The sequence below is a fragment of the Limulus polyphemus genome, unplaced genomic scaffold (assembly GCF_000517525.1).
Source record: "Limulus polyphemus unplaced genomic scaffold, Limulus_polyphemus-2.1.2 Scaffold148, whole genome shotgun sequence".
NCBI classification, from domain to species: Eukaryota; Metazoa; Arthropoda; class Merostomata; order Xiphosura; family Limulidae; genus Limulus; species Limulus polyphemus.
Genome location: NW_013665758.1, coordinates 781,998 through 795,535, shown reverse-complemented (window position 1 = coordinate 795,535; position 13,538 = coordinate 781,998). Strand labels below are relative to the sequence as shown.

At 30.1% G+C, this 13,538-nt stretch overlaps 1 protein-coding gene across 2 annotated transcripts in view; it reads right to left on the bottom strand.

Annotated features, from left to right (window-relative positions):
• Positions 1-3,118: 3,118 nt before the first annotated feature.
• The window catches only part of LOC106475631 (AMME syndrome candidate gene 1 protein-like), a 37,821-nt gene continuing 27,401 nt past the window's right edge, over positions 3,119-13,538 (bottom strand). Inside the window, exons 5-6 of one of the 2 annotated variants that reach the window (XM_022380846.1) lie at positions 13,124-13,228; positions 3,119-6,132 (exon numbers count right to left, since the gene is read on the bottom strand). In XM_022380846.1, the coding sequence (XP_022236554.1) occupies positions 6,119-6,132; positions 13,124-13,228 (119 nt within the window). In that variant the 3' untranslated portion in view covers positions 3,119-6,118. Of the gene's footprint in view, positions 6,133-6,876; positions 13,229-13,538 lie in introns of those variants that run through there. The other variant, XM_013936314.2, reaches the window with a different exon arrangement.

Genomic DNA, 13,538 nt, shown 5'->3' with positions numbered 1-13,538 from the left:
ATAAATGCCGATATATTAGTCAATTTATGATATTTGCCAACAAGATTGATACACACCGTTTTCGTTTTTAATACAAATACGTTTTAATATATACACACCAGTACGATTTACAATAACAATTATTACAAATAGTTACTACAAACAATGATTTATAAACAAAAGTTTCACAAACGTACAAACAATATAAAGTTTTCTTTCTAGTTTGAAACTCCCTTGATATCTTATTGAGGGTTTACGATGAGTGAGTTAATTACGAGTTGATGTAAGTACGATTCGCGGGTGAGCTAGCTAGCTTTATCTCCTTGGCCACACACGCTGTTTTCCACCGCTGAAGTTAGGTAATGTTTTCGTAAAAATACTTATGTCCGATAAGAATCCACTGAAGTTAAACGATTTGTAACGTTTGAAATTTATAAATATTCCCGGTCAAATATCTTAAGTTTTCCGATTGATAAGCGTTCTAAAAATCACAGTTATAGCTTTCGAAGTTCATAGCACACTGATTATAGCGAACTACTAATAGACACTCTGCTTTCAGGCGCGTCGCGTTGGTTGTATTTATAGGCGTGGGAAGGTTTTCTAGAAAATTCAGATTACATAACAATCCTGAGCTATATTTAAACGATTATGTATATAGATATATTGTTGATTCTTACTTTCAAGAATTTTCTACAACTTTGGAGAATAGGCGGGAGTTTCGCAATACATATCTAACACTATAAGCTACGCATGTTTTTAAAATACAAACTTAATCTAAACAACGTTCATATTAAAATAAATACATAACAACAAATTCATTACACTGTGAATAGTTAGATTGACTGTCACATTATAACGCTTACATATTTGAAAGGTTTACAAATCAAATACCTAATTTATACAACAAAACCTTGTTTCACTTCTAATAGAAGGTACAGAAAACTATTTCTTTTCTCACAGCTATATTGCTTGTCAGGGTTTATACAATATACCTAGACTACAAGTAATACAGGATTCTTGGAGTTATGATCTGCACAGGAAGAAAAATTATCTCTCATAATTGTTTTCATTTCAAAATATTTGATAATTTATTAGCAAAAAGAAACACGTCTTGAATATTCCACTCTCTTCACCCACGAATAGTGGGATTGACTGTCACATTATAACGAGCCCATGGCTGAAAGGGCATGTTCGAAGACGGGATTTGAACCCGCGACACTCAGACTGCGAGTCATATGCCATAACCACCACGCCATATCAGGCCAATATATATGAAACCTTACTTTCCCACCTTTCATTAATTATTCTAATCTCCTGACATGGATGACCACAGTTCCAAGTCAAGCTAGTTTTTGGTTAGAAATGGTACTGTCCTTATCGAATACTTAGGGTTTGTCTCTGGACATTTGTGTGCCTTCATAAATTTCAGAGTATATGAAAAAAAGCACCATCTAAAGCAAACTTCTGACATTATGAGCTGCTCTTGCTGTGTTCAGCAAGTTTTTACTTTGGCCGGGTTCGACTTTTTTCACACATTGTGTACTTTTCCTAAGAACCTACAATTTGTAGACTTAATAAATACTTACCCATCGGTTTTAGTTTCAAATATACAGAATGGTCCAAAATGTTTTTCCCATTTTAAAATTCAACAATAAATAACTAAGGAAATACAACCATGCAGTTTTCAACATCTTTTAGCCCAACTCAAACAGATTTTGTTGTCAAAATGGCAATCCTGCAAGAAAAGGCTCAATGGGTCGTTTGGCTTGTACAGCCTAAGTCAGTGACTATGGTGCGGCGTAATTACAGACGCCAGCGCAGGAAAAAAGTGTGGAGGTATGTTAAAGATAACGTGTACTACACATCTATGGCTAACATCACGGAACTGAAGACCAGGATAATAGACGCCATCGCCTCTGTAACTGTGGAGATATTGCAGTAAATGTGGACTGAAAACGAATATCGGTTAGACGTGCCGAGGGCTATCAATGGTGCACACGTAAAAGTGTGCTGACACGTCAATAAAAATTGTTTGAGCTGGGCTAGAAGATGTTGAAAACTGCATGGTTGTATTTCCTTGATTAGTTAATTATTAACAGTTTCAAATGCCCGTATGTTTCACTTACCTAACTATAATCATTCTGTTGAAACTCTCATTTACATATTTTTTCGTTCATCTTTCAATGAAAACCACTTTAATTTACATAATTGACACTCCTTTAAAATGCTTTAAGTGCATAGGTCTGTGTATATTTGGTTTCTTTTATTTTTCTTAGTGATTTCCTAATTATGGATGCTCATCATAAACATTTCTTAATTCATAAAATGGAGAAACTTGTTTGATGAATATTTACTTAGTAAGAAAATTTGCAGTCTGGAGTTTTATAGTATTAAAACTCATGCAGCAACAACAACAACAAAAATGAGTTTGTTTAATTTTTTCTGATAATGGGACACAAATGCCGACCTACTGATCCATAATACAGCACGCTAACCACCTGGAACATACTTGGCCAGTTTTAGTTTAGCAAAAATCTGCACAAAACTATCAAAACCTGGTGTTATGCAATATATGTCACTGGGGGCTGATTGGTCACAAAGCAGACAAAAATCCAATAATGTTAATCCAGAATTGGTACGTTACTCCTACAAATAATATAAATATTTATATATGTATATACACACACACACACACTCTCTCTTCAGCAAGTCCATCGAAATTGATAACAAAGTCGATTATCTTTATAATTGAAAAAAGTGCCATAAATTAATTTATTTAAAAGTATATTTTAATATAGTGTTTAGATGTTAACTGTGATCTTTCTTTTAATTCAAAATTAATGATGTAGAACTTCGAAAAGTTTTTGATGTTTTGGCTCTGGGTTAAATATATATAGTAAATTTCATATATGTTCAATTAAGTAATTTATGCTTTTGTTGATGGTAAAGATGCCAATTGTTCTCAGAGAACTAAGCAATTTTCTCTTAAAAAGTCAACCATGAATTCCAAAATTCCAGACATTAAAATGAATGGTGTAAGGATGTTTTGAAGTTTAAGTTTCTACCATCACAAAAGAACCATGTGTTGAATATACTTCTTTGACGATTTTCTTTTGAAAAATAAAATTAACACAGTACACCCCATATTGTATTTTTTATTTATTTTACTTAAATCACTAACATACATTTCTACTACCTGAAAACTCATTAGCAAGTCTTACCATTTTATAGCACTCAATAATGAACAAGTAGATTCTAAGGTGAAACACAACCATCAAACACTAACATCACTCATGGTAAACAAGACAGGTCACAATCAATAAAACATATAATACTATAACTTTAATGATATCAAGGGGAAAGTTATTGAAAGAGTTATAAAAATTTTATTTCCATGTACAATTTTTAAGTTTGGACGTAATTTTACTATGCAAGTCTACCCCTCACATTCCATTTTTAGCCACTAATGTCCTGTTAGAATAAAAACGTTACATCTGTAATTAAATGAAATTACAATAATAAATTCCTTATTTATTTTTTCTTGTTGGTGGCAGTCAATGTGCACTTAGAGGGGTAAAATTTTTAAAATGTTATCCTTTAGCACCCTTTGATGGTTGCAAAAGAACTATTACACTTTTTTTAAACTCTATCAAATATGTGATATCAAGTTATAAACAATTCTTGTTTTTGCTCAAAAAGCCTATAGAAAAAATTAAGAACCACTAAATCCATGATTAAGGACTACACTGAAAAACCCAGTTTTTAAGGTAATAGTATCTAGAATTTAGGCTAGAGATGAATTCTGATAAATTATTTCATTAGATAAATTAACCAATTATACAATTGTTTGTAGGACTGACAATTTTTAAATCAAATATATCTTTTGTTTTCATTTAATTATTTTGTTTTCCTGGTTAAGAATGATAAGAATACATTCCCTCTGTTTATGAGCACATATATGAAATAGATTATAAAACTCAAACCACTAACTTAAATTCTATAATTAAGAATTTGACATATGACACTACAATTTGAAGTTCTTTGTTCTTGCCAATGTCTTTTATTGTTATTTTTGTGGCCCTGTTAGAAACTTTTTATTTTCTTTATTGGTTTAACTGTACAGCATTAGTCAGCACTAATTAGTCAGCCAGTGAGAGATCACCTCTAATATATTTCCTTAACTTTATACTTTGCAATGATATAAATATACAACAATGAAACTTAGTATATAATGACTAAAATTATCTTTTATGCTATGAAGTTATTCAAGGCTGTGAAAATTGAACTCTTCAACCCCCCCCTTGACATTCTTTCTACATCATCATCAAATCAATTACAGTACATTTAGTATGAAGGACCTAAGCTATACAACAACTGCAGTTCTATAAAAAAAAAACTGATAAAGTTAAGCACTACCAAAATCACTAGTAGACTACTGTTACTTGCATTACAGAAGATATGCAGTAGTTTTCTATGTTTGTTAAGCATGGCACTATGAGTACCAATCTTGAGGTAAATCTTACATCTGCTGCCAAACTACAAGTATTATGTATAAACATTATTTTAATTCATAAAAAAATCTTCAAAGGAATCCAGATGTATTTAAAAATTTCATCTTCAACAAGTTTTCTTAAAACATTAAAATATCTACCTTTTATATCTGGAACTTACAGATTTGTGTTGTAGTGTTGTTTTATACAATGATTCTTTAACAAGTAGTTGGGCTGAGTATGGCATTTCTAAAACAATTTAGTGCTAGGAGAAAAAACTGCAGGAGAGGGTGAGGATTAATCAGTGACATGAATTGTATCAAAACAGGTAGTCAGAAGTTTTATTAGATATTACAATACAATGAAACTGTGATAGATAAGGTTGAAGTTAACAATGAAAACTTATATTTTGGCATTTACTGATAAGTTCCTTGTGGCCTGAAATTATGTTTGTCTTCTATATAATATGTACAGAGGACAACCAACTAAAACAGAAACTTTAAAAAAAACTGTTTATCATAATCATGCAATTTGAGAAGTGAAGATTTTTGTTCTTTGAGGCAGATACAACTGTTGGATTCACACACCATGCTTGTTTTGGCAATCAGTGATTTGAATTATAGATGAACAAGATGAAATATATATCAAAAATGAAACATTTGGATTCCTTTGAGAAGACATGTATTTAAAGGTGTACTTAGACCTTGAAAACAAATACAAAATGGAGTAAATGTCCACAACAATCAACAACATGTGATAAAACAGTAACAAAATCACTTTCAGTTACAAGAGCTACATGAACATGTCAGATCTATCTCGAACATTTTTTTTATTGGACAAACAAATATGAAATGTTTCAAGGCAACATCACTTTTTTTTTTTATCATATGAACATTAATGAGAGAAAGGTACTGGTAATGAAGTGCTATGCACTAGGTAAGGCTCTTTGTTTTAAGTGAAAAGGTTCATCAAGAGTAAGAGAACAACCATAACATGTTCTTTTTACACTACTAGTCTGGCTATTAATGTAAACATGGCCATTATTTACCAGTACCACACTCTTAAACACACAGGGGATTCTCCAATGCTATTCTTAATTTTCAATAACTACTAAATTTCACTATTCTTTCAAGCCAGTATACTCTTTTAAGATATCAGTTCTTCGATAATTAAATAACTACATCACCTAGCCTAACACAGTTCCAGGTCAGTACCCTTTTAAGTTTTTCAACAAAGTAATCCTTCATCCTCTGACATCTCTGCTAAAAGTTATGTTGTCCAAAATAAAAGCAGCTACAATGTAATGATCATGTTGTACTAAACAACAAAGTAATTCTATTTTCACTGTAATATTCACCAAACAAGTCCTTATACCATCCTCAGAATAAGCTTTCATTACCAAGTCATACACATCATTAGCAGCTTTTCCTTTTCATCACAATTAACCTTCTAACTGACTTCAATTAATAAGTAATCATACGATTCTCTCTCAAAAGACTTGGTAATTAGATTTCACCAACAAGTATATCCATCCTGAATATAATTTCCACCAAATGATCAGACCAACAACAACAACAAAAAAAAAAGAAGACAATTCTGCAGATATTCCATGTAGTTGAGAAGCCTTATGTCATAGGATAATTGTTTACTCAGAAAACTCCATCTGTCCAAGAAACAAAATTATTACAGCAAATTTCACTATCTTTCAGTAGTATGCATACAAACGTTTACTACAAATTACAAGAAGCATTCCTAATATTACAAACCCACGAAATGCAAGGAGCAGAATAAAAACTCAATCTTCCTAATGACAGCCTCAAAATCACTATTTTTTCAACCATAATGCCAACTTGTCTATCAATAAAACACAAGCAATTATCAGACTTGCATTATAAGCTAGAACATCAGCAAGCCTAATAAATTCATCTTAATTAAAATACAATCAAACCTTACATGCTCATTTTATTACCCCAAATATCAACAAACTTCACATACCAATCTTAGCAACTAGAATACCAAGAAACAACTTCAGAACTTTTCTAACAGACACTAACTAGCATACTATCAAATATACCTAATACTTTAGACAAATATAGTTCAAATATTAAAAGGGTATTTTTTTAAATGTTTTTCATATTTTGAAATGGTAAATTACATACAAATAAATCCTTGTTTTCCAATTGCACAACACTACATCCCAAAATCCTTGAACAATAAACATACATATGAAGATTATCCTTAAATATTTTTGGTGCATAGTCATTGCACATTTTTTTGTCTTATTCCTTTTTTTTTATACATTTTTTGCTATATTCAACACAGATAAAAACAAAATTACCAGTATTGTCCAACTGTATAAAATTACATGTAATTTTCTGAAATAACAAAAAAAACTTTACTGTTATTTCAGGTTGAACAATTGAAAGTATTAAAATATGTAACTTTAGATCCTTGAAAAATTGGATATTTGAACAATACTTCTAAATCAAAAAAAAAAAAAAACACTGAAGTTGTGTACAACATTATTATTATCTATTTTAACATACAAATATAAAAAATTCAAAGAAACTGTCAAAAATTAATATGTAAACTACAAAAAGATTTTCCTAAACATCTTTCCAGGTGCATAATTGAAAAAAAGTTTTTTCCTTAATCTACATTTTAACTCGGTAACTTTTGAACCTTTTCTACTGTCTAGGTTAATGCTGAAAAAACCAATGTATTAAACTTTATGACAATTGTATACACTTGGATCAAACCATTTTCACAAGAGATTCTAAGACTTTTGCTTATCCTGACCCCATTTTTTTTAATACTTATTTATTTATTTGTAGCCTACCTTTTGCACTTATATCATATCTTTAACATTAGATACTACTGTACTAAATGTTTATTAAAATAATGACCAATATCATATTTCTAAAATCAGATACTGTAGTGCTACAATTTGAAAATCACTAAGTCAATGCATCTTTTAATTCCTTTTAAGTTACAATTATAAAATACTCAACAGGTGATGCTAATAAACAGTAATTCATTATTGAATTTGAATTATATAATTCTAAAATTTGTTTGATTGAACAATCAAGAAATCTCCAAATGACAGTCTTTCAGAGAAATGAAAGAAAAAGAGATTGATCTTTTTCCATACCCTTGTAATAATAAGGTTCTGAAAATGATAGGAAAAAAGAAAAAAAGCCATCTTGCTGATGATGGAAAAAGCACAAAACATCAATAATAATAATTATCTAAGATAATCAAAAGAAATGAAAATAATAGAATAACTCATATATAGATCTTGCAGAGAATGCAGAAAGGTTATATGTGGCCCTGTATATTAACTACTTATCCAAGTTTGAGGTAGTAGTCACTTTTTTATATTTTTTTTACTGAAAAGTGTACACTACATAATATCTTATGTTAATGGCACACCACTAAGATAATATAAGAACAGTGTGGCTTATTGGTTAGTTCTTTTGATTTATATTTGCAAAACTGTGAATTCAAACTTTGCTTGTGCCTAGTTGTTTGTATCTATCCAGTTGAAAAATGTGTACAAGATAATAACTTTTTTTGTGATGTTCTGTGAATGTGTCACCATTTTTTATCAATGGAAACCACAGTTAAGCATCAGCCCCATCTGCCTTTCAGGCACAAAAGGGATTACCTTAATTTACTAATATTATGTTATGTACCTTTTCACTCTTAATCAAGTATACAAACATTTGAATGCACTGCAAGGCAATCAACCTGTGTTTTTTGTCTAAAAACTCATTTGCAGGTGATCTAGTGATTAAGTATCCCCATATACAAGTTACTACAGTATGCAATTATATCAAGTCATGATGACATTCATACTCATCTAGCAGGAAAATCATCTGCTCTCTAAAAAGAAAAACAAATAAACTTCTGTGTGTTAAGACATATTATAGTGTTAAGAAAACCTTGTCACACAACACCCAATAAGATTGTCAATAACAAAAGTACAAAACCATAACCTGAACATCATTAAAGGCTGAATTCCTAAAAATGAGCTCGGAGAAAAATATAAAACAGACACCATATCAGCATAGCAATCCACACCTCAAAAGGAAAACAGAAAGATTAAACAATTAAATAACAAAGTATTAAAAAGTGTATTTCAAATGTTCAAAAACTCTTCAAATTATTTAAGTAAGCCTAATTATATTCACTTAAACATGTTCAAATACAATTTCAAGTTAGTTTTATTTTGTACTATCTGCCAGAATATTAATATGCTTAAACTACAGGGCTTTAAGGAAAGCTGGTCACTAAATACGGAAATGTTTAGAATATTTTACATTGCCTTAAAATATGGTACCACCAATAATGTTTATTTTTTCTTTGGAATTCTAACTAAAGGTGACCTACTATCAATCATCTACATGTTTTATATTTTGATGCAGTAATGCTAATCAGAGTAGTTATACAAGCAACTCAAAAATCGAATACAAAAGTACATCTAAAGATTCTGGGTGTCACACTACCTGGACAATGAGTGCAAAATTTGTAATTAGTTTTCAGTTATTTTGCAATAGTACTCTACTATTTTAATCTATTTCACAGATTCATAAGAGTATGTTTATAATTTTTAGCAACACTCGATCAACCTGCTTTCACTACCTTGTCTTTTTTTTTCCCCCTAGTTTCAGGAAAATATTTGAAATGTAAAAAACACAGGCTGCACTTCAGGTCTCTTTATAACAAAGTATTTGTGATCATAGAATTTGGTAATTGTAAAAAAAAAAAAATGTAACAAAACAGTGCACAAGTAAAGGCTGAACACTCAACTTATGAGAGCTAAAGTCAATTATAGATAATTTGTGCTTTCTTCATCAAAAGCAGGGCTTCCAAAAAGTATTTTTGAACATAAGTATTGCTTCTCATGGTTTTTGGCATTTACCAACAGATACATGAGTAAGAACAAACAAATACCACCACATCCAGTATTACCAAGTATGATAAGTTCTAAACCTTAGAAGTATACACATCTACCTTTCTACAATTTTCTTTTGTCCAAGATAAAGATGGTAAACAATAAAGCAAATCAGTTGCTTTTTGTGAGAAAACTCCTAATATTCAGCAAAAACCAACAAATAAAAACAATTAAGAAATAATACGATGAACCATCTCTACTTTTCTTCAATGTGAAATAAAAAGAAAAAGACAGATTCAGTCTTTTCTCTACTTTTGGTATAACTCAATTTTGAATTTAGTTAAAATTATAAAAATATTGCTACCACACTATCAAGAATGTGCAAAAACAAAACCTACACCAAAAAATTGGCACAACTACAATGCTAAACTAAATTAACAGTGTTTCTCTTAGGTTACATTCGAAATATTTGGAATGACAATGTTTATGAATGTGTCACAAAATATTATGTTAAGATCAATGAAAACAGAGTATACTTCATTTATATTAGACCCATTTTATACTTTCACACTCTTAACAGTTTTATAACTCTTCCAAAAATGTAAATCAGACTTTTAGTTACTTTATATGTCTTCATTGATGTGTACGGAGAAGCACTTTTAGATATGCATACAATAAACACCAACAAAAACTAGCTAGGAAATACATTCCTAGGTATCCACTAACAAAATCATGATTAAATGTGTCACATGGATGACAGTTTTTCTTAGCTTTTATCCAGGACTTTTACAATTTATTAGAAAAAAAAAAGTTTCTTCACTTATTTGATTTTAAAAAACATCTGACAACTTAAGACATAATGACTTGAACACAGCACTACATATCTCACCATTAACAGGTAGGACATTAGTAGTCAAATATGAAATTATAGAAAAATATTTAGTAAACAAAGGTGTCCTTAGTGGGAACATGGTTTACGAACACAGGTCAACTTATTTTAAACAATTATGTTTAACAGGAAAGATACAAGTTTAAAATATTTCAATAATTAGCTATTTTTTTCTTAACAACAAATATTCTGTCAAACATAAGGGTAACAAATGGGCAGTGTATACGTATTTCTTTCATGATATAGAACAGTACCACAGCAAGTCAATCATTAGTTTAACTACCACACTTTTTTTTAAATCCAATGCTTATTCTATCAAATATGCAGACTTTATAGTGAATACTAAGCGCTTGTTTAAAGCATTCCCAAAATATTAAGTTATTTTGTAGCTCTTGGTTAACAATTCAAATACACATAAAAAAGATTTTCAAAGAAAATAAAAAACAATACCCAAGGCATACAAGTTGTTCACATTATATAAAAATACAAACAAACTTGTATACCAGCATAAGCTTATAAGTATACGATTGAAGCTTTTCAGTTCATCTGTCCATTATAAATTTTAGGTTGCTCTAGTAATTCATACAACATTCAGCTTCATATTGTGCAGGTACTACACAGATGTTTACTATTACACTATAACATCATTATCAATTACATAGCTCAAATAACAATGTACTTGTACAGCTTCTCAATACCTCATATAGAAGCACATGCCATGCTGGATCTGTATATTTTTAATCTAACTAGGTTTATTGCATTTTATTACCTTTCTGACGGCTAACACAATATATAAAAAAATTTAGTGTCACATTTGAATATCAGTGTCTAACTCTTAATTCCTTTTGACCTGCAGTCAAACACTGGCAAAAACAGATAAAACAAAACCTCCTGCACTTATCTAGCTGAAGTAGAAAAGGTTATAGTCTCCTAAAGAACACACAGTTACCAATAACATTAACGACAGTCCATTGTATACTAAACTCTAGAAAAATGTTGCTTAATTAAAACCTCCATATTTGAGGAATCTTGCAAAATTTTGATGTTACACCATCCAAGCCATGACCTAACAACTCCACCACATAGATAATGTCACACAGGACCAACCTATCTCCTTCCTCTTTTATTTAATAACTGCAAGTTTTTAAATGGCCCCTTAATGTCCAGCCTGAAAATGCCCATGGTTATAAAAGCATGTCAAAGCTAGGACTTTTATGATGTCAGAATGTGAAAGACTGGTGGCTCGGTTTTCTTAGGTGACGATGGAAGATGTGTGGACAAGACATACCTATAGCCTTGGAAATGACCACTAACAGCATACTATAGAATTATACATTATTACGAACTTTTTCATAAAATGAGATCACTAAATATCAATGAGCTACAAAAAAATTAAGTACAACAATACTGAACATCACCATAATGAATAGAATACACTGTTGGTTTTAATGTTGATATTTCACTTTTTTTTTAAAGAGAATGTGAAATTTTCTTTTTTCTCATTCATCATTTGTTTACAATCAACCAACTTTTCATTTTTTATCAACAGGTATACTTGAATCTTTGAAAAGCTTTACTCAGAAAAACATTATAATGATTTCATAATATCATTCAGTTTAAAATACACACAACTTAGTCAATGGGAAACTTAAAGTCTTGAATGTCAAGATATCAGTTTGTTTTTGAGTAAATATTAATTTAAACATTTATTAAAAAACTGACCTATAACATTTGAAAGTCTCACACACAGCTGTAATTAATGCAAGACAAATTACACAAGTTTGTTTAATAACTGAAATAACCATATTAAAGAAGGTTGACTGAATAAATCAATCAATAAATAAAGACCAAGTTTATTCCATTCTTAAAAGTTTATAACATGAAGAGAAAACAAGGCTCAATGGACTCCATCTTCAAAATATATAACATATTTTTTTATACATCTGCCTTATGATTTAACTAGAGCTTTACTTTTCCAGGATTTTATTAATTAAAATAAAGGCTTCTTTATTCTAAAAATTAAACTTTTAGAAAACATTCATTTCACAATGCGCTTTGCTTTTTAAAACATGTTAAGTAAAATAACTGAAAATACAAACAAAACAAAAACACTATAATTTTAATGTTATGGCTCGTATTGTAAACCAGAATGATATTACAACACAAGTGTGAAATTTGTTTTTTTGTTATATGCATCATAACTGTATAAAAGTAAAATAACTTTACCCTCTATCACAGTCATCAGAAAGCATATAAACTTATCTTTTTCCAAAAAAATCACCAAAAGTGCAAAAATGTTATCACTTATTCACTGTACTTAAAGCGATGTGAAATACCATATAAAGTAGATTTAAGCATTAAGTGTAAAAACCAAGTTGAGATACATCATAAATAAAATCATGGATATATTAAGTTCATTCACGTAAAATTTAGCTAAAAACTAAAAATTTGCAAGCTCTAAAAACCTGGTGAATTACTTTTTACTAAAGTATATAATTAATTATTTCATTCTAAAACTAATTTATTATAAATTAAAGAGAGAAAAAAAAAGTTTTCATATTATGAACAGTTTACTAAAACTGATAACTAGTTAGTCTGCAAAATATACCCAAGTTTCAGCTGAATTATCTAAAGAGTACCATGAATACAAATATAAAAAAAAAGAAGTTTTTATGGAAGAGGCACTGGGATATTATTTTTATTGTATGTTTGAAAGTGCTCATTTTCACAAGGCTTAGGCGTCAGATGAAGAAGTGCATTGCTAGTTTCACGCTAGCCCATAAAAGATGCTAGCGTGAAGAAACCGTTAGCAGCGCCGGCTTCTCCAGTACTCTTTATATTCAGTGTAACTTACAGTAAGTTTCTCACTTTGATAGCGAGTTAGTCTGACAGAACGACGCACTTCATTGGTGATAATTCCTTTATAGCCTCCTTTTCTTAGTAGGGAGTCAATTGTTTGGATTCGATCCCAACCTGAATAAATTAGAATATATATACATATATATCAGGCTTACAGATTTACATTTCATATAAATACAGTTGTATATACCAGATCTTGTAGAATTTGCAGTAACCAATTTTTTATTCCAGTATACAGAACCTAAATGATAGTGATAACTTTTCACATAATGAAAGACATACAAAGTCCTAATATATATGACATAAAAAAATACTCTCCAATACAGAAAAACTGTTTATAATTAATAATAGTTTTTCTGTGTGTGTGTGTGTGTGTGTGTGCATTTGTGTATATGTATGTATCTTGGGCATTTTCACAAGTTTC